This window comes from Rousettus aegyptiacus, unplaced genomic scaffold (assembly GCF_014176215.1).
Source record: "Rousettus aegyptiacus isolate mRouAeg1 unplaced genomic scaffold, mRouAeg1.p scaffold_m13_p_2, whole genome shotgun sequence".
Taxonomy (NCBI): Eukaryota; Metazoa; Chordata; class Mammalia; order Chiroptera; family Pteropodidae; genus Rousettus; species Rousettus aegyptiacus.
Window position 1 is genome coordinate 170,831,471 of NW_023416295.1, and position 23,168 is coordinate 170,854,638.

Here is a 23,168-nt window from a genome sequence, read left to right on the forward strand (position 1 = left end):
GGCCGGCTTCAAGCCGCTCTAGCCGCCTTTCTCGCCTGCTCTGCTGGGAGGCGGGCGCGCCTGCGGGGGTCCCTCCAAGATGGCGGCGCAGAGGAGGAGCCTGCTGCAGAGTGTGAGCAACCGACCCGCTCTCCGGGCGGGGGGTTGGGAGCCCGGGGGGGCCGGGGGGGCGCCTGTCGGGTGCAGGCGCGGCTCCCTCTTCGCCTGGGGACGCCGACTTCTCGCTGGCGGGGTGTGACCGCCGCCCTCCCCTCTCCCGGGCCGGCCCCCCTCACTCCCTAGGCTGGGGGCGCGTGCGGCCCCGGGAGGCCTGCGCGTGCGCGCTACGCGCCCGGCCGGCCTGCGCTCGGATGCCCGGTCCTAGCGTCCCCGAGCGTCAAGGACGCGTCGAGGGTGGAAGCGTTCTGGAGCCGGAAAGGAACGTGGCGCGCGGCTGCGGAGAGAGCACGGGTCACCGGTGAGCCCACCCGGGCGCCGAGCAATCGTGCGATGATGATAATCATAGCCACAGCCACTTGCGTACCGCTTACTACATCCCAGGCTTTGTGCCAGTTGCTTTGCATTTGTAAGTTTAATTTTTATAGCAGCCCCATGAGGTAGATGTTGTGATTATTCCTGTTTTACAGATGAGGAAAGTGAACTCCTTGAACTTGGGATCTGCAATGAATAGTGTCACCAGCACCTACCATCACGAGGTGTCAGGCATTCAATAAATATTTGTAAAATAACGAGGAGAGCATTTGTAACCAGGTTTAAGTGCTCAACATTGGCCTTCCTGCCCTTTGAGGGTCTTGAAGCATCAGAATTAGAGTGTAGGGGGTGACATTTAGTGCTGCATGTTAATGACAGGCTTCGTGTAGACTGTGAAATTGTGCTTCCAAAATAGTAACTCCCAGTTCCGGGCCAGGGTAGCTTTCTTCCTCTCCACACCTTGGGCTGCCCCTCCCCCCCTTTTTACTACTGCTTAGCAGATTGGCCTTGTCATGGAGTTGGTTAAGTAGTCCTGGCCCTCTGCTTTGTAAGCTCCCAGAGGGCAGGGCTCCTGCGTGTATGTCCCTATTATAGTAAACATTCCAGAAATACTGGCTGGATTGTGGCAAGTCCTGAAAGTGATAATTGCTGTAGGTTGGCTTGGCTTGCTGAGGAGACACTGCCAACTTCCCTCCCCTCTAGGCGTTATGGAGCCCAAGGGATTCAGTTTAGATGGAAGATGAACTTTTTTAGCCCCCAGATGTTTTCCTGGGTGGTGGTGGAATCTTTGAAAGATGGGATAGTTAGCTTTAAGCATGCAGTATCTTGATAAAAGGCAAAAGGGATGCCAGGGACTTCTGCATAAGGCCCCTCCCATCCTAATGTTGATCAAGACATTTCTGCTCGCATGGTGTCTGAGTGTGCAGGTGAGGTGCAGGGCTTCCTGTCCTGCCTTCTGCTGTCCTTAGTCTGGTGAGAGCGGCTTGGACACCATCATTCAGCAGGCGGCTGTGAGGGCTGTTAGTTTGGTTACTGGGCCTGGAGATACAAAGAGGAACGAGGCATGTGCACACCTTCACTACGTTGGCGGTCCAGCTTGGGAGAAGGAGTTGCACACCACTAACACAGTGTGTAAGGCACGCTGGTGTCGATTTGCTGAGGGGCTGTGGACGGCCTGATTTGACCAGGCCAGTGGAGGCTTGCAGGAAGGGCTGGGGATTTGCCGACAAGGTGCTGGAAGGGTGCGCTGGGGCCAGATGGCAGAGTGCCTAGTGAAATGACATCCTGAGGAGTTTCACCTTTCGTCCCCAGGCAGTGTGGTACTTTAAAAGGTCTTTCGAAGAAAAGGAGAGCATTTAAAGATAGCTTGATGTGTTCAAAAGAACCTAGGCTCTTTTCAGCCTGACAAAACAGTATGACTCTTATACAGCCTTAGACAAGTCACTTAACATTCCTGAACCTTGGTGACCCCAACTGAGAGGACTTCCAGAAGTATTGTGAGTAATAAGTGAACCAACATGTTACACTCCTAGCCTGGCATGGTCACACTCCAGCCGTGACATTCCACCTTCAATTCTGCTATGAGTGAATGCCTACGGTTCAGTCCCTCAAATGTCACTGAGCACTCACTATGTGGCAGGCACCGTGTAGGTGCAGGGGACACTACCCTCGTGAAGCTTATGTCCTACTCTAGTAAGGGAGACTGATAGTAGACAGATGCGGATAATGGATGATAGAATAATATCTATAACATAACATCAGGCAGTGCTGTGAAGAATAGTCTGGTTTCACACACACACAGTGGTGGAGGTGCCGTTTTAGACCAAGGGGTAGGGGAAGACTTCAACATTTGTTGAAGTGAAGTGGGGGATTCGGGAGGGAGTCTTCCTGCCGAGGGAGCAGGGATGCAAAGGCCTGTCTGCCTGGGGAGCGTGGAGGCGGCCAGTGTGGCTGGAGCGGAGTGCTTTGGGGACGTGGTAGTAGCCAAGGTCTGAGGGAGCCTTGTGGACCCTGGTGTGGACTTTGGATTCTGTTCTGAATGTGATGTGAAACTCGGCTGATTTTGGGTAGGGGCGTGATGCGATCTGATTAGTGATTGGAGAATGCCCTCCATTAAGAGGTGCTCGAGCGGCAAGAGTGAAGCCTGGGACCCACTGAGTGTGGCACTCACTCTTGTCCAGGTGCGAGATGACAGGCTTGGCCAGAGCAGTGGCAGGGGACTGGTGAGAAGTACTGGGTTCTGGCTGTGCTCTGGAGGAAGGGCTGAAGGATCGAATGTGGGGTGAGTGTGACAGAGAAAAAAGGATCCAGAAGGACAGCAAGGGTTCGGTTGGAGCAACAGCACTGCCCTTTACCGAGGTGGGGAATCCTGGAAGAGGCATGCGTTGGGGACAGGGAGAATCAAGAGTTTGGTTTCGCCTGTACTATTATTTACTTAATTATTTAAAAAATCAACTCGAAATCAAAAATTTTAACTTAGACATATCCTGAGCAATTGTGTCTATAAAATTACAGGCACTAGCCGTATATTTTTTTCTAACATACATTGAAATAAATCTGTCCCCATCTGGCCGTCACCTATAACCATCTCATACGCTGGCAGAATGTGACCAGCTGCCCTAGGACTCAGTAAGTGCTCCTCAATTACTAGCAGCCCCTTTAAGAATGTATTAGGACTATATTTGTAACGAAAACATAGAGAACCTTTGATGAAAAGCCGAGTGAGAGAGGTGGGGGCCCTAGGGTGGAGTTGGCCCCAGAGAAGTAGGGACGGAAAAGGGGATCATTCAGGAAGATAGAGATGGCAGCAGGCGTGGGGTATTTGGAGCTTTTTGGAGAGAAAGAACTGCTGCCCCCCCCACCCTGGGCCATCTTCCTGGGGGCATTATTCTCTCTTTCTGAGCTTCCTTTTAGCCTCTAAGGATTTCGGGTGCTTTCACCACAAAAACACTCGGCCTTTTCATACTATAATTTGATATTCAAGCTGTGGCCTGAACTTGCAACTATGCTTTGTCTACTTCTGCTACCCAGGAGTTTGAGATGAGTCTCTGTGGGGACTTCAATGGACTATTTTTATATGACGTCCCCACATATGTATGTGGGGAGCTAATGCGTAAATATATGTACAAAAGGTGTTTGTGACGCCTTTAATGGGTTAAATACAGTTGGATCACTGTAGAAACTTTTAATACCAAAATACAAATTTTGGAAACTGTGTCACCCAAGGAAGTCAAAATTAGGCTTTTCGAAATAGCTTGCTTTCTCACTGTATTTTCTGTTAGACGTCTCGTGAGAAGCTAGTTTGTAAGCTATCAAGGAGTTAAAGTGGCCATGCTCACTGTTGTGTGTGTGCACTTGGCTCTGTGACGGGCCTGTGTGAGCGTGCGACACCCCCTCCTCGGCTCTTCCCCAGCCACGACTCGCTCACGTTCTGGGGGTTGAGGCGCCACTCGCTGCCGGTGCTGGCGGGCCTGGCATTTGCAGCGTGGGAGAAGGCATGCATCAGCGTGTGCAAGGGCGGAGGGGTGGGTGGTTTTTGTGAATAGAAAATCCGTGACCTTTCCGAAAATTGTTCAGAAACATGGAGGAAGGAAGCAAGAGCCTTGGCAGCCTGGTGGGCTGCGATGGAGTCAGCAGGGTACGCTGGGCACGGCTGCCGCCCGTGGAGGCGGGAGCCGTGGGAGAACACGGCCGACCGCGGCTCGCCGGGCGCAGCGCCGTGAGAGCGGTGGTGGGGCCGCCGCGGGCATCGGGCATCGGGGAGGACCGCGTGCGCTCCCCCTCCCGCGCGGGCGGAACCGCCCAGACTCTCCGGCCAGCTGTTATCGGAGGTTTGAGGTGCTGCGGGGCCGCATTCTAGGCAGGGCCTTCCGCGGAAGGGGTTCTTAGGAGTATCTGAGAAATCAACCGTATGCCATGGGATCTAAGACACCGTTAAGGATAAGGGCACATCATCATTTTACATGCTACTGAGAAAGCACACTGCTAAATGACTTGTAACACACCAACTTTAGGTATATTAAATTGTTAAAAATATGTCTTTGAATCAGGAAATAAGATAGCTAATAAATAATACCGGGCTGCAGCGTGCCAAATAGTGAAGAGCCGGCGGGCGGGGTGCCTGATGTGCATGCCGAGGCCACAGGGTCGGTTTCTCAGGGAAGGGGCTTCGTGGCCTCGGCAGTATTTTCCAGAGCCTGAGACACATACAGTGAGGTGGTTTGGTGTGTGCCGTGTAAAAACTCGTCATTACATATTCTCTTTCTAACTCATGATATCAAGAGAAAGGTTCGGTTTGGTCCGAGTGTGTCCTTAACACCTTTCTGATTCGTGCCGGCCTCCCTTTTTTGTTAAAAGAGAACAAGGCTCCAGCTCAAAACCATCGGCAGGCAGTAGGTTCAACTAGAATTTAATATCTTTGTGCTTTTATTATTATTAGTATTACCATTATCTTCAAGATACGGCAAGTAATACTGCTTTTTCACTGATAATACTGAAAAAGCTTATGTTCAAAATTAAATCATTTGGGTAAAGGAAAGTGTGGCAGTTTGAAGAAAAAATAATGAAGTGGGTAATTTCCGGAGGGTGTCAAGTGGAGGGCTGTGGTGTGGGAAATGCCCCTGGGACTGTTCAGGTCTGAGCGGGGCCGTCAGGGGGGACAGGACTTGGAAAAACAGAAAAGGAGTGGCTTTGCTTCATCATGGGTACTTTTTAATATGTTCTTTGAGTAATTTTTTTCTTATTTCTTCTTTAAGAGCAAGCCAAGTCAAATTGGCTAGGAACTCAATGTGCCAATGTGAAACAGGTAGCACTTTGCTCAGCAAGGTTCGTTCATGGCTGTAAATAGTTTGCTTTAAAGTGTGTGTTGCTTCCTGTCCCTCTAGGGTCAGTGAGTGGCCTCTTCATTTGAGGTCCCAAAATACATTCGGCCTTCCAGCAGAGCCAACCCCTGGTGGGAGCGTCACTTCATCCTGTGTTTGGTGCCGACACCTCCTGCCGGAAGTGGGTTAGCTTCCCCCGCTTTCTGTTCTGGTTACAGTTTTTTAGAAATCGTTTGGAACACTATATAGAAGGCCTCATCAGTACAAGATAGAGAGCTGAGTGAGATTGTCAGTCTGTCAAAGGGCAAGATTGAAAACTATGTCAACAGGCTGGAAGGTCGGGATGGAGCCTTCAGATAATAATCAAACTGATAGAAATTTAGGTTTTAAAAAAGCCTCTACAGGAATGTGGTCGGGGAAGACTGACTCGGGAGAACTTCACAGCAGAATGACCTTGTTATTTAAGTTGACGGTAAGCAGGAGTTTTCCCGTGGAGGCTATGTGCCCGTCTTTATCCGAAGGTCACGGATTTTTGTGTGCTGGTTGTCTATCCTGCCGCCTTACTGATTTCTGTTATTTGAGTTAGTTTCATCATTAATTCTTCAGGGTTTCCAGGTCCTATTGTATCGGCTGCGCACAGAGATACCTGTACGTTCCCTGTCCGACTGCACGGGCTGACACCTTCAGTTCGGAGCTGTGTCGTGGCGACAGTGGCATTCTTGCCTTGTTCCTGATCTTAGTGAGATGCCTCTTGCGCTTCCCCACTAACTGAGGTGCCGGCCTAAGGACCGACGGAAGTATACCTATGAATGGCCTGTTAAGGAGGTATCCATTGATAACTGTTTTCTTGAGTATTTGTTTTATCAAGAATGGACAGAGACTATCCTTAAATAAACAATAGCACTGGAGTCCATACCCACTGACCCGCACACCAATTACTCGTTAATAAAATACCGTATTTCCAAAATATTACTAGCTCGACTTTACGAAAATTAGATTTCGAATAAAGCATTTAAGGTTGTAGAAGTATCCAGACACAGTCATAAGTAGATTGACAGTGGTCATATACACAGTTTTTCTAATTTGGGGGAACTGGTTACTCTCACATCAGCAGCAGTCAGGACAGCGTCAGTCCACTCCCGATGGTAGCGTCACGGGCGCCCATCGCGAAATACTTTCAGGTGAATTGTTCCTCTGCCACTGCGTCGTACCTACAGGGCACGTTCCTGAGCCATACATCTGAGTTCATTTCCTATAAAACACTATTTCGCCAGGCTTTTATAGTGCATCCCTTAATGTTGAGTGGGCCTGTGAGTAATTTTTTTTTTCTCTAAAATATGACTTTGTCGCAAAGATTCAAGCCCCTGGAAGCCTTTCTCTGTCCTTTGTGGGAGTTAGATCATGGAAGGGGAAACACAGTAATTACTACATGGATGACAAGTTATATACATTGTGGGCAACACGTGTGTATTGTTCATCTCATTAGAGGATGAGTTCAGTCCATCTCAATCCGATACTTAATCACAAACAAGAGTCTACAAAGTGTAAATGTCTTCTCCCATGCTTTAAAACAGCTGGGGCACATCAGGGTGCTGAATTTTGGCTTCTTGGCCCATCTTTTCTGGAGGAAGACACAGGATGCTCCTGAATGGGGAGGTGTATTTGTGCTTCTGCTTAATCGTATGCTTAATTTCATTCCAGCAGGAGCAGGAGACAGATCCTAGAAAAAGAAGCTTCTTTTTGAAACTTATTAGCAGTGTGCCTGAGACATTCATGCGGTCCTTGGTGGTGGAGGTACACTGATCAGATCTAAGGCCTAGGGGATGATTGGCAAGAAACCGATTCCTTGAGAAAGAATTAACTCCTTGGCAATGAACTCCTTTCTATGGCCCGGGAGACCTTACACTGTCTCCACCTAGATAACATGAGTATCCGTGTGTATGAACACACAGCAAGCCACTTGCCCGCTCACTGCAGAGGACACATTGGCTTTCTTGTACGCCCTTGAACTTGACACACTTCATTTTCTACCTGAGTGCTGTTCCCTCTGCCTGGAAAATTCTTTCCCCACTTTCTGAAGCAGCACTGCTTCATAATGAGTCAGGCCTGGCTCAGAGGTCACCTCACCAGAGCGGCCTCTTCTGATCACCTCATCCAAAAGAGCCCCCCCCCCACACTCTCTGTCCCGTTACCCTGGTGTATCTTCTTGGTAGCACATATCCTTGTCTAAAATTACCTTGTTTGTTTATGTATTACATGTTTAAAGTCTCTGTCCCTAGAGAGGAGGCTTCAAACAAGGACCCAGTGTTTTCTCCACTCCGTCCCCAGTACCTGAAATAATGCCAGCCCGTCATAAATGTTTAGTAAATTTGTGTTGAATGAATGTATGTATTAATTGAATATACCTAACTGCATAATGTCATATGTGGGCTCCAGAGGCTTAAGGTCACATTTATGTTGCTTTTAAAACGAGTCAGTCAAGACGGGAGCCAGAAGCAGTTCTATGTTAGTTACTGTGAAGCGGTTTTTTGCCGTAGCTCGACCTGAAGATGTTAAACGACTCGTGTCACCGGGAGCTGAGCAGAATGTGAGCCCTTTTCGCTGTTTCTTTTCCCTTAGTAGATGTCACTCATGTCTTTCATTTCCAAAGGCTTCTAGTAGGCATTAGTAGTTTTTCAGCACTTGTCATGAATTAAAAAAAAAAAAAAGTCCTATAAAGAAGACATAAGTAAGTTTAGGGACTTACCATGCTGATGGATTGCAAGATTCAACGTAGCAAAGAAGTCACATCTCCTCGAATTGGTCTATAAATTTAACATAGTTTCAGTGAAAATCCCAGCAAGACTTTTTGTCAGTATAGACAAGCTTATTGTAAAAATCATACAAAAAAGCAAAGGAACTAGGAAAGCCAGAATGATTTCGAAAAGGAATAAAGCCAGAGGCATTCCCCCAACTCGATTTTCAGACTTTCTGTAAGGCTGCGGTAATCAGGAGCGTGGGATTGGTGGAAGGATCTGACCCACAGAGCAATGGAACAGAACAGAGTCCAGAAATAGATGCACACAAGTATGGCCTGTTAGTTTTTGGCAGAGGTACAAAGGCAATTCAATGGAAAAAGGATAGTCTTTTCAACAAACAGTGTTGAAACAATTGAACATCCATATTAAAAAAAAAACCCAAAACACAAACACCCAAGACATAACCCTTGGACCTAAACCTCCTACCTTATACAGAAATGAAAATGAATCACAGGTCTAAATGGAAAACTAAAACTTTCAGAAGAAAACATAGAATATCTCTGTGACCTGGAGCTGGGCAAAGAGTTCTTAGACATGACACCAAAAGCATGAACCATGAAAGAAGAAAATTGATAAAGTGGATTTCATCAAAACTGAAAACTTTGGTAATGCAAAAGACACTGTTAAGCGAGTGAAATGACAAGTTGCAGACTGGAGAAAAGATTTGCAAATCACATATCCAACAAAAGACTTTTATCCAAAATGTATAAAGAACTCTCAAAACTCAACAGTCAATAAAACAAACAGCCCGATTTAAAAATAGGCGTAAGATTTAGACACCAATGAAGAAATGTGGATGGCAAATAAGCACATGAAGATGTGCTCAACATCATCATTTGCCATCAGGGACATGCACCGAAAGCCACGATGCAGTACCACATACCTCTAACAATGTCTAAATTGCAAAAAGAAAGGATACCACGTGGTGGTGAGGATGTGGAGCAACTGGAACTCCTCTGCTTTGCTGCTGGGAACGCCGATGGTACACCACGCAACAAGTTCGGCAGCTTCTTATCACGTCCAACAGCAGTCTCGCTCCTAAGTATTTACTCTAGAGCAATGAAAAATTACGTTCACGTGAAAACCCGCCCGTGAATCTTTATAGCAGCCCTCTTCATCCCTGCCCCAAACTGGGAACAGTCCAGGTGTCCTTCAGTGGACCAATGGATAAGTGTGCCACGTACATGCGATGGGACACTGCTCTGCAATAAAAAGGACAAGCTGTGGATGCAGGTGACACCTTGAATGCGTCTCAGGGGCAGGATGCTGAGTGAAAGAAGCCAGCCTCAAAGGCGATGTGCGCAAGACCCAGACGGTGGTGCTGGTTGCCAGGGGCTGGGGGAGGGGAGGGCGGGCAGTGTGTGTGTCATGGGCATGGAGTTCCAGTTCGAGATGCTGAGAAGAGTCCCGGGGAAGGCCGGGGGCGATGTGTGCACAACAGGGGGAGTGTATTTCATACCATGGAACTGTGTACGTAAGATGGTAAATTTAACGCAATATGCTTGTTCTCAATTAAAAAAAAAAAAAACAATGGTCTGGTACTGCCTAATTTCTTTATGACATTCTTGTAAAGACGGTATAGTGAGGGAGCGCAGGTCAGCGGTCGTCAGGGGAGGGCATGTCTGGGATGGCGGGGCTCTTCTGTGTGTTGGTCGTGGCAGCAGTTACGCAAATCTCTACACGTTAAAATCTGAGGACCTGCACACTACAGAAGAAAACCCATTTTACTACACGTGTTGATTTGGAAGTAAAAACAAACTCCCACTCCCTGCAGAAGTGGCTGCAGGGTGCAAAGCACAGAACTGAAGCGGAAGAATACGGGCATTATTAAAGCAATTAACACGAAAGAAAAGCCGGCAGGGCACCCCCCCCATCAGTATGTAAATGAGATGGAGTTTGCCACAAAAACTAACCACAGGCTTTTTACATATCTTGATTGCAAGAGCCTGTTGCAGTGATTTTCACATCCTTTTTTGAAGGTTGCTACAGCTGACTTGCAAGAAGACACGCCCAGCTCTGGTCTTTATTAGTATTTCGTAAAGTCTTCAATCCCAATTTTATTCTCCTCGCGATGGAACTTTGCTTCTCCGTTGTTCGCGTTAGCCGCAGTTCCCACAGTAGTCCTGGGAACGCCCTTGTGAACCAGGCACCGTGCTCAGGCGGGGGTTGCGTGGGGCCTGGTGTGAGGCAGCGGGTGGTACCTGGGCCTTGCAGCAGCGGGCACTCCCTAAGGAGACATAGGAGATTCAGAATCGGCTGGGGCCTGGACAGGGGCGCGGGGCTGGGGGTTGTTTAGACTTCCGTCATGGTAGTTACGCTGAGAGCCCGGTTTGAGATGGTGGGGTAGAATGCGAGCCCGACACAAACAGGCAGGAGCGAGGGAGCCAGGGTTGGTGGAGCACACGAGAAGGCTGTCGGCCAAGCCCGGAGACGACCTTCCTGCGGGAAGACTTCCTAGAGGTGGCGACTCTGGCGCCAGAGTCCGGAAGGGTGGGGAGAATTGCTAGAAAGGACAAGGAGGGCATTCCACATAGAGGGAGAGTGGATCGTGGACGGGACTGTAAAGCGTTTGGTGCAGGTGGAGAGGGCGTGGCGGGGAGCGGATGGGAGAGGGCACAGCGGAGCAGGGACCAGGGTGGGGGCACCAGTGCCAGGGACAGTGACTGTGCCTAAGGCAGGCTCGTGAGTCACTTCCTGAAGGCACGGTCCCGGGCTACCTGAATCGGTCACCTAAGGTGCCCCTCCAGGTCAGACATTCTGGCTGTGGGACCTAGAAAGCTGCAGTTTTAACCAGGGCCCGAGGGACTGGAGTCAGAGCCTCTGTAGTAAGAGGCGGGGACCCACCGAAGAGTTTTTCACCAAGCGTCTATCATGTGTGGGTCTCATTCGTGCTTTGGAGCAGCTCGCTCCTGGAGACCGCCGCTGAGCCTTGCATTTGGGAACTCTGGTGTGTTTTGGGTTTCCCAGGGGACAAGTTTGTGGACTAGCCACAAAAAGCAGACCCTCCGGAGGTGTCTGTTCACACAGCATCATTGATTTACAGAAGGAAGTAGAAGCCTCGTGTGGGGCTCTGGGCCTGCTGGGTTTTCGTTGGGGCAGAAATAGGCGAGGTGGGGTCTGCCCTGGAGGAGGTGACACTTCGTGCTTCCCTGCTGTCCTCCCCAGGAGCAGCAGCCGAGCTGGACGGACGACCTGCCGCTCTGCCACCTCTCTGGGGTGGGCTCAGCCTCCAACCGTAGCTACTCTGCCGATGGCAAGGGCACTGAGAGCCACCCGCTGGAGGACAACTGGCTCAAGTTCAGGTGAGGCGCCAGGAGCACTCTTCCGGGCACCGGAAGCCGTTTTGCAGCTCTCTCACGGGGGCCTGCCGCAGGGGCGTTGCCCATGGCAGGTGGCGTCTGCCGCTGTCCCTTCCACACCCAGACCTCAGACCAGCCCAGGGCCTGCCGCAGTGGGATGGGGAGCATCCCCAAAGGTCACGGCCAGAGTGAAATGATGGCGGAAGTGGGGGGACCCAGGGGGACACCTGAAGCCACGGCTGTTGTATCTTCGGTCTCTCCGAGTTCCTTGCCCTCCTCGCCCTCCACTCTATAACTGGCATCCCTTCTGTGAGCCCTTGGTCTCAGGTCACCTCCTGCCTCTCTCCCTGCCAGGAGTGAGAACAACTGCTTCCTGTATGGGGTCTTCAACGGCTACGATGGCAACCGGGTGACCAACTTCGTGGCCCAGCGGCTGTCCGCAGAGCTCCTGCTGGGCCAGCTTAACGCCGAGCACGTGGAGGCCGACGTGCGGCGTGTGCTGTTGCAGGTACTGGCGCTCGGGGCGGCCGCGTCCCCCGGGAACTTGGCCCTGCAACTGCGAAGGGGGGGCTTGGCCAGGGCTGGCCTCGAGACCCTGCCAGCGCATTCCGTCCTGCAGAGAACCCCGCTCTGGGAGCCTCTCCCAGCGGCAGGGGCACCCCACTTCCGGGGAGTCCAAGAGCTGGCAGCTAGCAGCGGTCCTTCCCCAGCCCTGGCAGGGTTAGTTTTTGGGGAGGTGGTCCTGGGGAGCAGGGAAGTAGGGACGGGGCCTGAGCTAGGGCGACTCGCGATGGTCCCTTTCCTTCGGGCGTGGCTCAGGCGCGCAGCCTCTGGCCGCTGCCAGCACCCTGGGCCTCGCCGCCTCCCCGCCGGTCGTCCAGCGGCCTTTGCCGGCTCTGTGCTTCTGCTTGCTGCTCTTCTGGAGGCTTCTTCCTGGCATCTCCCTTTGGAAGTACATCTGGGGTCACTTAGTTTGGATGAGGAGGACGGACTTCTGTTCCTCGACAGCAGTGTTCCCAACCGCCCTCCGCCTCAGTGCCTGAGGGCCGGAGCACCCGCCCGGCCTCGGGGCCCTGGGCCAGGGACGCTCAGCCCGGCCCCCCGGGAAAGGCGGCAGCGTGAGCAGTGTCCACGGGCCAGCAGGATGCAGCAGTGGCTCCAGTGGTCATCGATCTAGACATGCTCTGAGCCAGGTGCTGAGTGCTCAGTCACCCTCAGAACAACACTTGTCTCTGTTCATAGATGAGGAGACCGAGACTGCCAGCTGGCAAGTGGCAGAGCTGGAATTCGTCCCCAGGTGGCCTGGTTCCAAACCTGTGCTCTTAACCTCTGCGCTCTTAACCTTAGCCTCTCTGGTCCCTGCAGTGCCGTCACATGAGGACCTGCACGTAATACGATTTATTGCTATTACTAGGGGGTGTGTCAGCATCAGGTGGCAGTGGTGTTTCGAACTGGCCTTTGCCCTGACACCTGTTCCTGTCTGTCCTCTGTGTGCCTCCAGGCCTTCGACGTGGTGGAAAGGAGCTTCCTGGAGTCCATCGACGATGCTCTGGCTGAGAAGGCGAGCCTCCAGTCCCAGCTGCCAGAGGTAACCTAACCTCCCCAGCCTGCTTCCCGGGAGGAGCTCGTCAAGGCCAGCTTTGCTAGGAGCAAGGACTCGTCTGCCATGTCCCTCCCAGGCCAGGGCAGCAGGAGTTAGGGGGACAGTCCCTGACCCTGAGTTTACCCTCCGAGGGGCCTCCCCAGCCTGCTCTCAGCAGCCTGCGGCTCAGCGTGGGGTGAGGGGTGTGAGGTAAAGCCCTGCCAGGTCAGTCCTCGAATCTGTCTGCAGCCTTGTCACCTGCCCACCCCCATCACCTCCCAGCACTTTCAGAGCCGACAGGACAAGTTAGGTCCCCGCCGGCCTCCTGGGGCACCCTGCTGAGAGCTGCAGTGCAGCTCTCAGCCTGCTCTGACCCCCACGACGGCTTGTAGGGTGTCCCCCCTGACCCCCGCAATGGCTTGTAGGGTGTCCTCCCTGACCCCCGTGGTGGCTTATAGGGTGTCCCCCAGCACCAGCTGCCTCCTCAGTATCAGAAGATCCTGGAAAGACTCAAGGTGTTGGAGAGGGAGACTTCCGGAGGGGCCATGGCCGTGGTGGCGGTCCTCCTCAACAACAAGCTCTACGTCGCCAACGTAGGTGAGCCAGCCGTGCGGCTCAGGGTGGGGCGGGCTGGGAGCGGTCAGCTTTGGGGATCTGGGAGTCTTCTGGGCAACCTGTTGTCCGGACACGTAGGACCCGCAGCCCAAGTCTGCCGAGGCCATCGGTCAGGTTTCCGGTACCCCACGGGCATCTCGGTCCCAGTGGGGAGTTAGAAGTACCGGCTGGGGGGTACGCACCCCGGCGTTAGTCCCCATGTCACCCCAACTGGCTTGTGGCCCTGGGGCAGTTCTGTCCTCTATCCGTGTTGCTTTAGTGGCTTCCTCTTTTGGAAGATGTTGCCAGCTGTGGGAGACCCACTCAGCATCCCATGAAGGGTGATAAGTTGGCTGGATGTAGGCCAGAGGGTGAGGGGCCACGGGGACATTTTTGTGGGATTTGTGGGCAAGAGGGAACCATCTGGGAACCTGGGAAGGCCATACCCCCAATGTGCAGATGACTGTAGGAGCTCTGCAGAGACCCCACTGATAATTTCCCTCTTCCTTCTTTCCTAAAGATTTCATTGTGGAAAAAATTCAGAAATGTATAAGACTAGAGTGACCAGCATTTAATGACTCCCGTCTGCCCATCCCCAACAGTTATCGCCTCGTGGCCAGGCTCATTTAATCGACAGCCCTTTGTCCCCTGCATTGTGGGGGAGCAAACCCCAGACATCATGGCATGGTATCTGTAGAGAGAAGATCTCTTATGAAAATCTTAACCATACTCATCCTAAGATGGCATTGGAAAAATTTAACCCGATCCCTTAGTATCATCAGCTCTCCTTGACGGGTGACTCTCCCAGTGGTCCAAGCCAGTTGTCTTTGCTAGTTTCAGGGCTGTCCACATGTGAGATGCCTGCCTTGTCTCTCTCCCCCTCCACACCCCAACGTGGCCTCCTCCTCCCTCCGCTGCCCCTCTGCTCAGCTGCTCACATTCTGCTGCAGGTACCAACCGCGCCCTTCTGTGCAAATCCACGGTGGACGGGCTGCAGGTGACACAGCTCAACGTGGACCACACCACGGAGAACGAGGACGAGCTCTTCCGCCTCTCGCAGCTGGGTGGGTGGGCGACCCCATGGCTCACCTTCGCCCTCTTCCGGTGGTCACGCAGAGAGGGGTGGAGTGGGCAGGCTGTAACTGTGGGCTTGGGACCAGCCCGTCTGGGGTGGACTCCCAGTTCCACCGCTTACTAGTTGGTGATGTTTGGAACTTACCCAGGTTTTCCATGCCTCTGTTCCCCCATCTGCATCTGAGATGATAAATAGTAACACCTACCTCAGGATGTGGTGAGCATCGAGGAAGTTAGTTAATGGGTGTAAACCGCTTCCAAGAGAACCTGGGCGCGCACTGCTACTGGTGGCGGCCGAGAGGCCAGAGAAGCCCTGACGTCAGCCAGGGCCACGGCCGCTCCCGCCCTGCCCGGGCAGCCGTGCTGGGGGTGCCGGATCCGATGCCCGTGGAGGAGGGGCTCCGCGTGAGGGGTTGTTCTGATGGGGAGGGGGACATTGGGGCACGGTCGGTTAGCCGCTCCCCCAGGTGCCTGATGTGACATCATTTCCTGTTCTTTGGGTCCTCAGCACCTCGTTCGTGGATGTGCGTGTGTCCCCTTCTTTTTGTTCTTTAACATGAACAAGATCTGGGATTGTCGTGTCGTTCTCCCCGGCAGGTTTGGATGCAGGAAAGATCAAGCAAGTGGGGGTCATCTGTGGGCAGGAGAGCACCAGGCGCATCGGGGACTACAAGGTCAAATACAGCTACACTGACATCGACCTCCTCAGGTAGGTGGTTGGCCCAGCTGTCCCCTGTCTGGGACAGAAGCAGATTTTAGGCTCTAAAGACGGAAGATGCAGTTGAGGGAGCCCAGAACCCACAGAGACTCTTCTTCCTCTTGGAGAGGTTGGTATGGCACCTGGACCAGCAGGCCAGGTGTCAGGCTGGCAAGGGGTCAAGTGCGGAGAGCTAGGCCAAAGCCAGGGGCAGCAACCGGTGCCGTAGGGGTTGGCCTGAGCTCCCTGGCATGGACAGGGACAGGGCAGAGGTGCAAGATGGATCATACAGCTCTCTCCAAGGACACCTCTCTCTGGCTGCCACCCAGTGCTCATAGCAGCGATGGGCAGGGGTAGTAATCACGATCCTCTGTCGAGCAGGGCTCTGGGTGTGCGCTCTGTGTCTCAGTCTTCGTGCAGGCGCTGGGAGCTGGGTACTGTTGCTGCCTGAAAGGTATTTTCATATAAGGAAACTGAGACATGGGGACATTAATTTGCCTACCTGGTGACAGGGCTAGCGGTGGGCCAAGGCAGGACTTGAACCCAGGCAGCCTGAATTCTGAGCATGTGTCTTTAACGTTGATTGGGGAAAATAGATTTGTGTGTGTGCATGAAGTGTCCGTTATGGCATTTAACGTCACAACCAGAAATGTGGATGTATGCCAGGGACCCCGTCCCCAGAGGGCAGGCTTCATCACGTCTTAGGAAGCGTGAGTCAGAACCCCTTACTCTCGCAGGATTTCGGCAGTCGAGTTTGCAACCTTTTGGCTCTGGTTTGTGGGATTCTGTTGCTTTGTTGGAAAGGACACGTGTGGCTTAAAACAGCTCAAACCGTGCCAGGGATATACGTGCAAAGTGCACCTTCCTCTCCAAGCCGAGACTCGTTCCCCAGAAGCTGCTAGCTTTTTGTGTACCCCACCCACAGTTTCTCTGTGCATGCGTGTAGCACCTGTGTGGGCTTCCGGGAGGGGCGGGGGGGCATCCTTTTCAAGACACCCACAAGTGCCAGCATGCACTTTGCAGCGTTCTGCACCTCGCTTCTCATAGGTGCCCATTCCTCCCTCCCTGCACAACTGGAAGTTGGGCCGGTGGCACTCCTGGCGACCGCGGCCCGGATGCCAGCGTGTGGCTGTGTCCGCACTCACCTGCGGCCTGTGCTGATGGGCCCTCAGGATGTGTCCAGACTGTCCAAATACTGTTGCCAGGAGCATCTTAGACTTGCCTGCGTGCACGTGCACATGCAGGAACTTTCTGACGCTTATAGCTCTGATGGCGCATCAGAAAATGACCCCTGTGCGGATGGAGAGTGTGGGTGTGGTCTGAGTTGGCTTGACACTTGTTTTGGAGGAGACCAAGAGAAGTGGGCTTTTAAAAATGAACCCAGCCCTCCTGCTGTTCCTCCCTCCCACTGTCCCACCCCCCCCCCACCCCGCCACTGCCCGGGCTCCGTGGACTGGAGATGTGGCGTGGAACCAGAATTGGGCATTTGACCTTTGCCCTCTGACCCCAGCTGCCCATCAGCTTTTCTGGCCCTCAGAGCTTGATTTTAGTAGCTGCCCTCAGAAAATAGGTCTGTTTTTCTGGATTTCTCTTTTCTCTCTCTCTTTTCCTCTTGTCAGGTATGTGTTGTATGTCACATGCTGGGGTGGAGTCTTCCCTTACCTTAGAGTGAATGTCCCCTGGGGGCCATCCCACGCCCAGCTCTCCCCTCCACTCTCCTCCCTCAGCACTGCCAAGTCCAAGCCGATCATCGCAGAGCCTGAAATCCACGGCGCACAGCCCCTGGACGGGGTCACCGGCTTCCTGGTGCTGATGTCCGAGGGGCTGTACAAGGCCCTGGAGGCCGCCCACGGGCCCGGGCAGGCCAACCAGGTGAGCTGGGCCTGGGAGCAGCGCAGACCGTCAGCCTGTGGGGTGGTGGCTCCCCTGGGGACCCAGCCGGGGCTCTGATTCACTCATGCCGTCACCGGACATCTTCTCTGGGTTCGAAGCCTTGGAGCACCCATCCCATCCAAAGCTTCTCCCTTTCTGGGTTTGAGACTTCCCTGGGCAAGCCGGAAGGGCAGCTGGTGAGGTGGACGTGAACTTACATGGGGCGCGTGGCTCTGGAGACTGTCGCGGAAGGGTCCTGGGTGGAGGAGGAGCGTGCAGAAGTGTCGCCTGACCCACGTAGCGCTGGCCGCGGAGTCGTGCTGGCCACGTCCAGGTCCCACTCCACCACCTCCTGCCCTGCCCTCTCTCAGCTGCGACAGTTTGTTCTCATCTCTGAGATGGGGACAGTAACATCCACCTGTGCGGGACTGTGGTGACAGGTGTGACAAACGTGGGCCCTCAGCCAGTGGCAGCTGCTTATTTCTCCTGCACCTTGGAGAACATATCAGACAGTCGTCACTGAAGCAGTCGCTTCAGGGGTGACTTTGAGGGGAAGCTGCCTCACCCGACCTTGGATTCCTGGGTTGGTCGGATAAGTTCGGTTCCTGTTTCTCCTTCCGTCTGTGACTATTGTAGGAAGGTGACCTTTTCTGCTTCGTCCCTTGATTAAAAAGGAGGAAAAAGTCTTCTATGCTTAGCTACCCCTTAATTCCTGCGATCAAGGTTTCGACTTATTTCCTACTTATTTTATCATCCCCACGCCAGTAGACGTGGGCCCTGGGCGGGGGGGGGGGGGGAGCAGCTCACTGCCACATCCCATTGGGGCTCACGGAGTTCAGGATCTGGTCTGACGTGACATAACTGGTCAGTGAGGGAGCTGAGCCCGCCCTTTCCAGCCCCGGGTCATTTCCTGTCACCTGCCCCTGCCTCCTCCCTCTAAGAGGCTCCGGCCAGCCAGCGCGGAGAAGGTTTTGTGTTTGTGTTTGTAATTTTACCATCAACATGATCTTTTTCTTTTTCTCTTCTTTGATCTTCACGATAGAATTATACAGTAGCTTCCACTGGGTTCTAGAATACACTGGACAGTGGACTTCACTGAGGGTAGGGACCCTGTCTTCATTCTGAATCCCCGTTTTCTGACAAAATTGGCATATTGTTGCCTGCAGTTAAGTTCATTCCCGGAAAGAAGGCTTAATAATCAAGACCATTTATACTGGGCTTTTTGCAGTCCCCAGAGTACCCTCACGTCCATGGTGTTATTTAATCCTCATGATAACCCAGTGAGGTGGATACTTCCCCATTTTATTGGTGTGGAATGGAAGCCACAATCAGATCACAAGGTCCTATTTTTTTCTAATGAGAAAGTTCCAGAAGGATTATCCTGAAAACCTTGAAAAGCTCAAATGGCAGGTGTGGCTGGTGGAGACTTCCTTCACCTGCTTGGCTGGTGACCCCTGAGAGACCCGATTAGGCCCTGGCGTCATGGCGCATAGTCCCCGGGACCCCCTGTTGCTCATCAGGTTTTTGTGCCCTGTCCCCCAGGAGATCGCCGCCATGATTGACACCGAGTTCGCCAAGCAGACGTCCCTGGACGCGGTGGCCCAGGCCGTGGTGGACCGGGTGAAACGTATCCACAGCGACACCTTCGCCAGTGGCGGAGAGCGCGCCAAGTTCTGCCCAAGGCACGAGGACATGACCCTGCTGGTGAGGAACTTCGGCTACCCGCTGGGCGAAATGAGCCAGCCCACCCCATCCCCGGCCCCAGGTGAGTGCGGTGCAGACGGAAGATGCCCCAGGAGCCCGGCGGGGCTGGGCGGGTGCAGAGCGGCTGAGGCCCGGCCTCACTGCCGCCATTGGAGCTGGAGTCAGGAGGCCTGGCTTTGAGCAGTTCTGATCCGGACTCTGACTTTCAAGCTCTCTGAGCTTTCTTTGTTCTTCCCTTTTGTCTGTGGAATAAGGAAATGCCGTCTGCCCTGGCCCCCTCCTAAAGACCTGGGTGCAGGGTACTGGCAGAGCTACCAGGCCACACGGTAGAGACGAGGGTGCCCACTGGCCGAGGGCCTCCCTGCTCTGTGCCCAGCACTTGGCCCGCTGTTTCCTGTGGTCCTTATTACCAGCCCTCAGGAAGACGACACCCCTTTTTACAGAAAGGGAAACCGAGGCTCTAGAAGGCAGAGACCTGGCGAGGCTAGGCATGTGGACAGAAGGTCCTCGAAGGCTGGCACTTTCCTTGGGCCGTGTCGAGCTGGCGGCAGACGCTTTACTCTCTGCATTTTTAGTTCTGGAATCAAGTTGCTGGGGAAGCGACCCGATGGCTCCTCCTGCAGTCGCTCCCGGTGCCGCTCAGCGTCCAGACGTCCAGACGTCCACACGTCCAGACCTGGGGCCGCATTTGTTTTTTCTCTTCTCAGACAAGCCTTGGCACTCAGTCATGCCCACACGGATTTGTTCTCCCGCAGGCACCGGGGTTAGGAGGTTCTCTGGCTGGCTAGCGCAGCCATTATTTTTGTTGGGCCTGCTTCAACTAGTAGCACCGTCATCCTCAGAAGCGAAGCGTCACGCAGGAAGCCAGGCCGGGACCCTTCCGTCCAGGCAGCTCAGCACCTGACTCTCCTGCTTTGCGCACCGGCAGTGCTGTGTTGCCGATTGGAGGCCCCTGTCCGGCCTGGAAGTGTCTCTGCCCCGGGACACTCTCTCTCTGTCCCAAGGGGCAGAGGGTCTGCAGCTTGGGGAGCCAGGCCGCCTCTCCTCTCAGCCCTCAGGTGCCTCCCACCATCAGGCCCTGGAGCAGTCCTGTCCCCACCACCCAGCCGCTCCCATGGCCCACCCCTCTCTCCCTCCCATGGCCACAGGAGGACGCGTGTGCCCGGTGTCTGTGCCTTACTCGAGCGCCCAGAGCACCAGCAAGACCAGCGTGACCCTCTCCCTCGTCATGCCCTCGCAGGGCCAACTGGTCAACGGGGCCCACAGTGCTTCCACCCTGGACGAAGCCACTCCCACCCTCACCAAGTAAGCCGTGGCCCCAGCCCAGCCCCTCAGGCCCGCCTCCTGCGGTAGCCCCCATCTGAGCAGGAGTGCCGCAGGGCCCAGTCCTATGGCCAGTGGTCTTGGGTGAGATGCTCTGAGGTGCCTGGGGGTCTCGTGAACCTCTCAGAGCCCCCACCTTCCTTCCTGGGGAGGCCTCCCTAGATGCTGAGGCAGGAGAAGGAAGCCCGGCAGATTCCAGCAGCTCAGGGAAGCTGGACCTGGGGGCGCCGCGGGGGTCCGGGGCGGAGTGGGTGAAGCAGGCCAGGAGGGTCAGGCGGCCATTGCGACAGCCTGCCGATCGTGGTTGCTTCTGAGTCCCGTGTATTTTCATCGAATGGGAAGGCGCTCTTATTCTGTCTGCCCCCGTCTGTGAGGATGTGATGTAGGGTGGCCTTCCTGATCACAGCCATGCTTGAAGGCCATTGTTTTGCTTGTACGGGCTTGTCAGAGCCAGGCTCTCTGCCTTAAAGGTCTGATTTTTCTTTTGAAGTGAGTTCTCTGGTTTAAGGCATGTGGGAAGGGAGGAAGCAGCTGGGGGCTGGGGGCTGGGGGCGGGTCGAGCAGGCCCCCTCCTCGCCGCGGACCTGCCCACAGGCCTGGTGTGCGTTCCACCCCCTTCGCTTCTGTGGAATGTGCCCCCCACCTCGCCATACCGCACGGGGAGGCCGGGATCTGGTCTCCACATTCCAGCCCTACACAGAACAATAGAGATGCCACACACAGCCCACTCAGGATGTGGCCAACCAGAAGGGTCATGAGGAAAGGAATGGCTCTGTTTCCCTCTGCCTAGAGGGGGCCCTTCCCTTCCCCGCCCCCATGCGGCCCCTGCTACCGCCCCCACCGTGGGCTGGAGGGGCCCGTCGGGCAGCTGAGCGATGGCATCCCCGGAGCATGGTATGGCAGCCTCTCCAGCCCTGGAGGGCTGCCGGAGGGAGCCACCAGCTGTGTCCACAAAGGCGGACGTGACAGCGGTGGTCCCAGGCCAGGCGGGGGAACCAGCTATCGTACGCCTCTAAGGCCCTGGGCCCCTAAGCAGCCCCTCCCCTCAGCCTGGATCTGAGCATTGGTTGGGCCTCCCTGTGGGCCGGCCCGGTGCTGGGTGCTGGGCGCTGGGCAGTGCTGGGAGTTTGCAGGACCGTGGACTAGCCAGTGATTCCCAGCTCTTACGTGTCGTGTGACGGGGAGCTCCGAGAACATGGGGGACCCATCCCCACCTGGCCAGCGAGAGGGGAAGAAGGGAGTAAGGCAGGTTTTCTGGGAGAAGAGCCCTGCCACAGTGGGCTGCGGGTCAGCGTGGATTCGGAGGGATTGGCGTGGGTGACTCCAACACAGAGCCGCTCTGAGCGGGCAGACAGGCCCGGCCCTGCGCAGTAGCCGGCGGCCATACGTGGTTATCGGATAGCGAGAGCTTAAGGAATGCATTCGACTTTTCGTCTCCTTCTAAGAACACGTGGCTGGGCTGGCACTTGTGGGCCACTCTGTCAGAGGCCTGTGCCCCGCCCCGCGGCAGAGGCCCCTCCGTTCCCAGGCCGGAAGCCGAAGCCCCTGACCGGCTGTCTCCCCTTCTGTCCCTGCAGCCAGAGCCCAACCCTGACCTTGCAGTCCACCAACACGCACACTCAGAGCAGCAGCTCCAGCTCGGACGGGGGGCTCTTCCGCTCCCGGCCCCCCCACTCCCTGCCGCCCGGCGAGGATGGCCGCGTAGAGCCGTACGTGGACTTTGCTGAGTTTTACCGCCTCTGGAGCGTGGACCATGGCGAGCAGAGTGTGACGACGGCGCTGTAGCCCAGGCCAGGGAGTGCGGCCCGAGCGGGATCTTGCATCGGGGACAAGGGGGCCCACCTTCGGGGAAGGATGGGCTTTTTCCTGCCGGTTACTTATGCCCTGGGGGCCAGTGGGTGCCCGGTCCTCAGCCTGCACCGCACTGTCACCCCCCAGCTCTTGGTGCTGTAACGAATATCTTCTCAGAGTGCCAGTGCAGACTGGACCCCTTGGGTGTACCTTGTCACTGCACGGGGGCTGGAGGCCACTCCCTCAGGCAGCCTCGGGCAGGACCGTCGCCATTTCTCAGGACGAAGGGCGTGCGTGTGGGAAGCCTCCCGTGCAGGGCAGGCATGAAGAGGTTCCGCTGTGCCCTGCATGTCACAGGCCCAGCAGCCACTGCGTTCTCAAGGCCACGCCCCCTCCAGGCACCAGGTCTCCTGGAGCGGCCTGTGACCACTGCGCAGTTGTTTCCTCCTCCAGCCACCAGTGTGGAACCCCGGTTGGCATCTGCACTTGTCCCTGGGCCCCGTCCCTGGGCCCACCCGGGCTTTTTTTCAGTGGTAAAGATTCGGCAAGGCCAGGGAGCTGTCGAGGCCCTGCGATGGCTGGCTGCGGAGGGGCAGGCTGGCCTGGGCCCTCAGTGGAGCACTCGGCGCGTGCTCTCTGCCTCCCGTGAGCAGAGGGGGAGCAGGCCCAGGAGGCTCCCAGCTCGCCCACGTCACGGGTCTGTGGTGGGGCAGAACTCGGACCTTCTGCCGGTCCCCAAGGCTTCTGGGATTCTGCGGCCCCCTCCCCAGTTCCCAGCCTCCTGGCCCACGAGGCCCTGGCCATCTCACCAGGGACCGGCCGCTCTACTCAGCTTCCAGTGTGCCTGGTCTCTGGAAAGTCGGAAGCCAGTTCCAAGACCCTGCTCGCTGTGTGGCCCTGGGACACGGCTCCCTAGGGAGGCACAGCACGAGCAGAGGAAAAGCGAGTCCGAGTCCGGCACAGCGCCATGCCCTCCCCTGCAAAGCCATCTCCATTCTCCGGGGAGCGGGTTTAAAGTTAGTCTCCGAGTCCTGGGAACAAAGGGGATTCTCTCCCGAGAACGTCTCGGTGACGCTGTGTGGTCTCTAGGAATAGAAGCACTTTTTTTACCGCAGTAAAGAAATGATAAATGGTGGTGTCATA

The 23,168-nt window shown here is 54.9% G+C and overlaps 1 protein-coding gene across 1 annotated transcript; it reads left to right on the forward strand.

Moving 5' to 3' along the window:
- Positions 1 to 28: 28 nt before the first annotated feature.
- Positions 29 to 23,168, forward strand: TAB1 (TGF-beta activated kinase 1 (MAP3K7) binding protein 1). The gene is made up of 11 exons (XM_036237539.1): positions 29 to 112; positions 11,255 to 11,391; positions 11,743 to 11,896; positions 12,890 to 12,976; positions 13,429 to 13,567; positions 14,515 to 14,628; positions 15,236 to 15,347; positions 17,063 to 17,207; positions 18,750 to 18,972; positions 20,060 to 20,216; positions 21,812 to 23,168. Exons 1-11 carry the CDS (start codon positions 80 to 82, stop codon positions 22,017 to 22,019), a joined length of 1,509 nt encoding a protein of 502 aa, XP_036093432.1. The 5' UTR covers positions 29 to 79; the 3' UTR covers positions 22,020 to 23,168.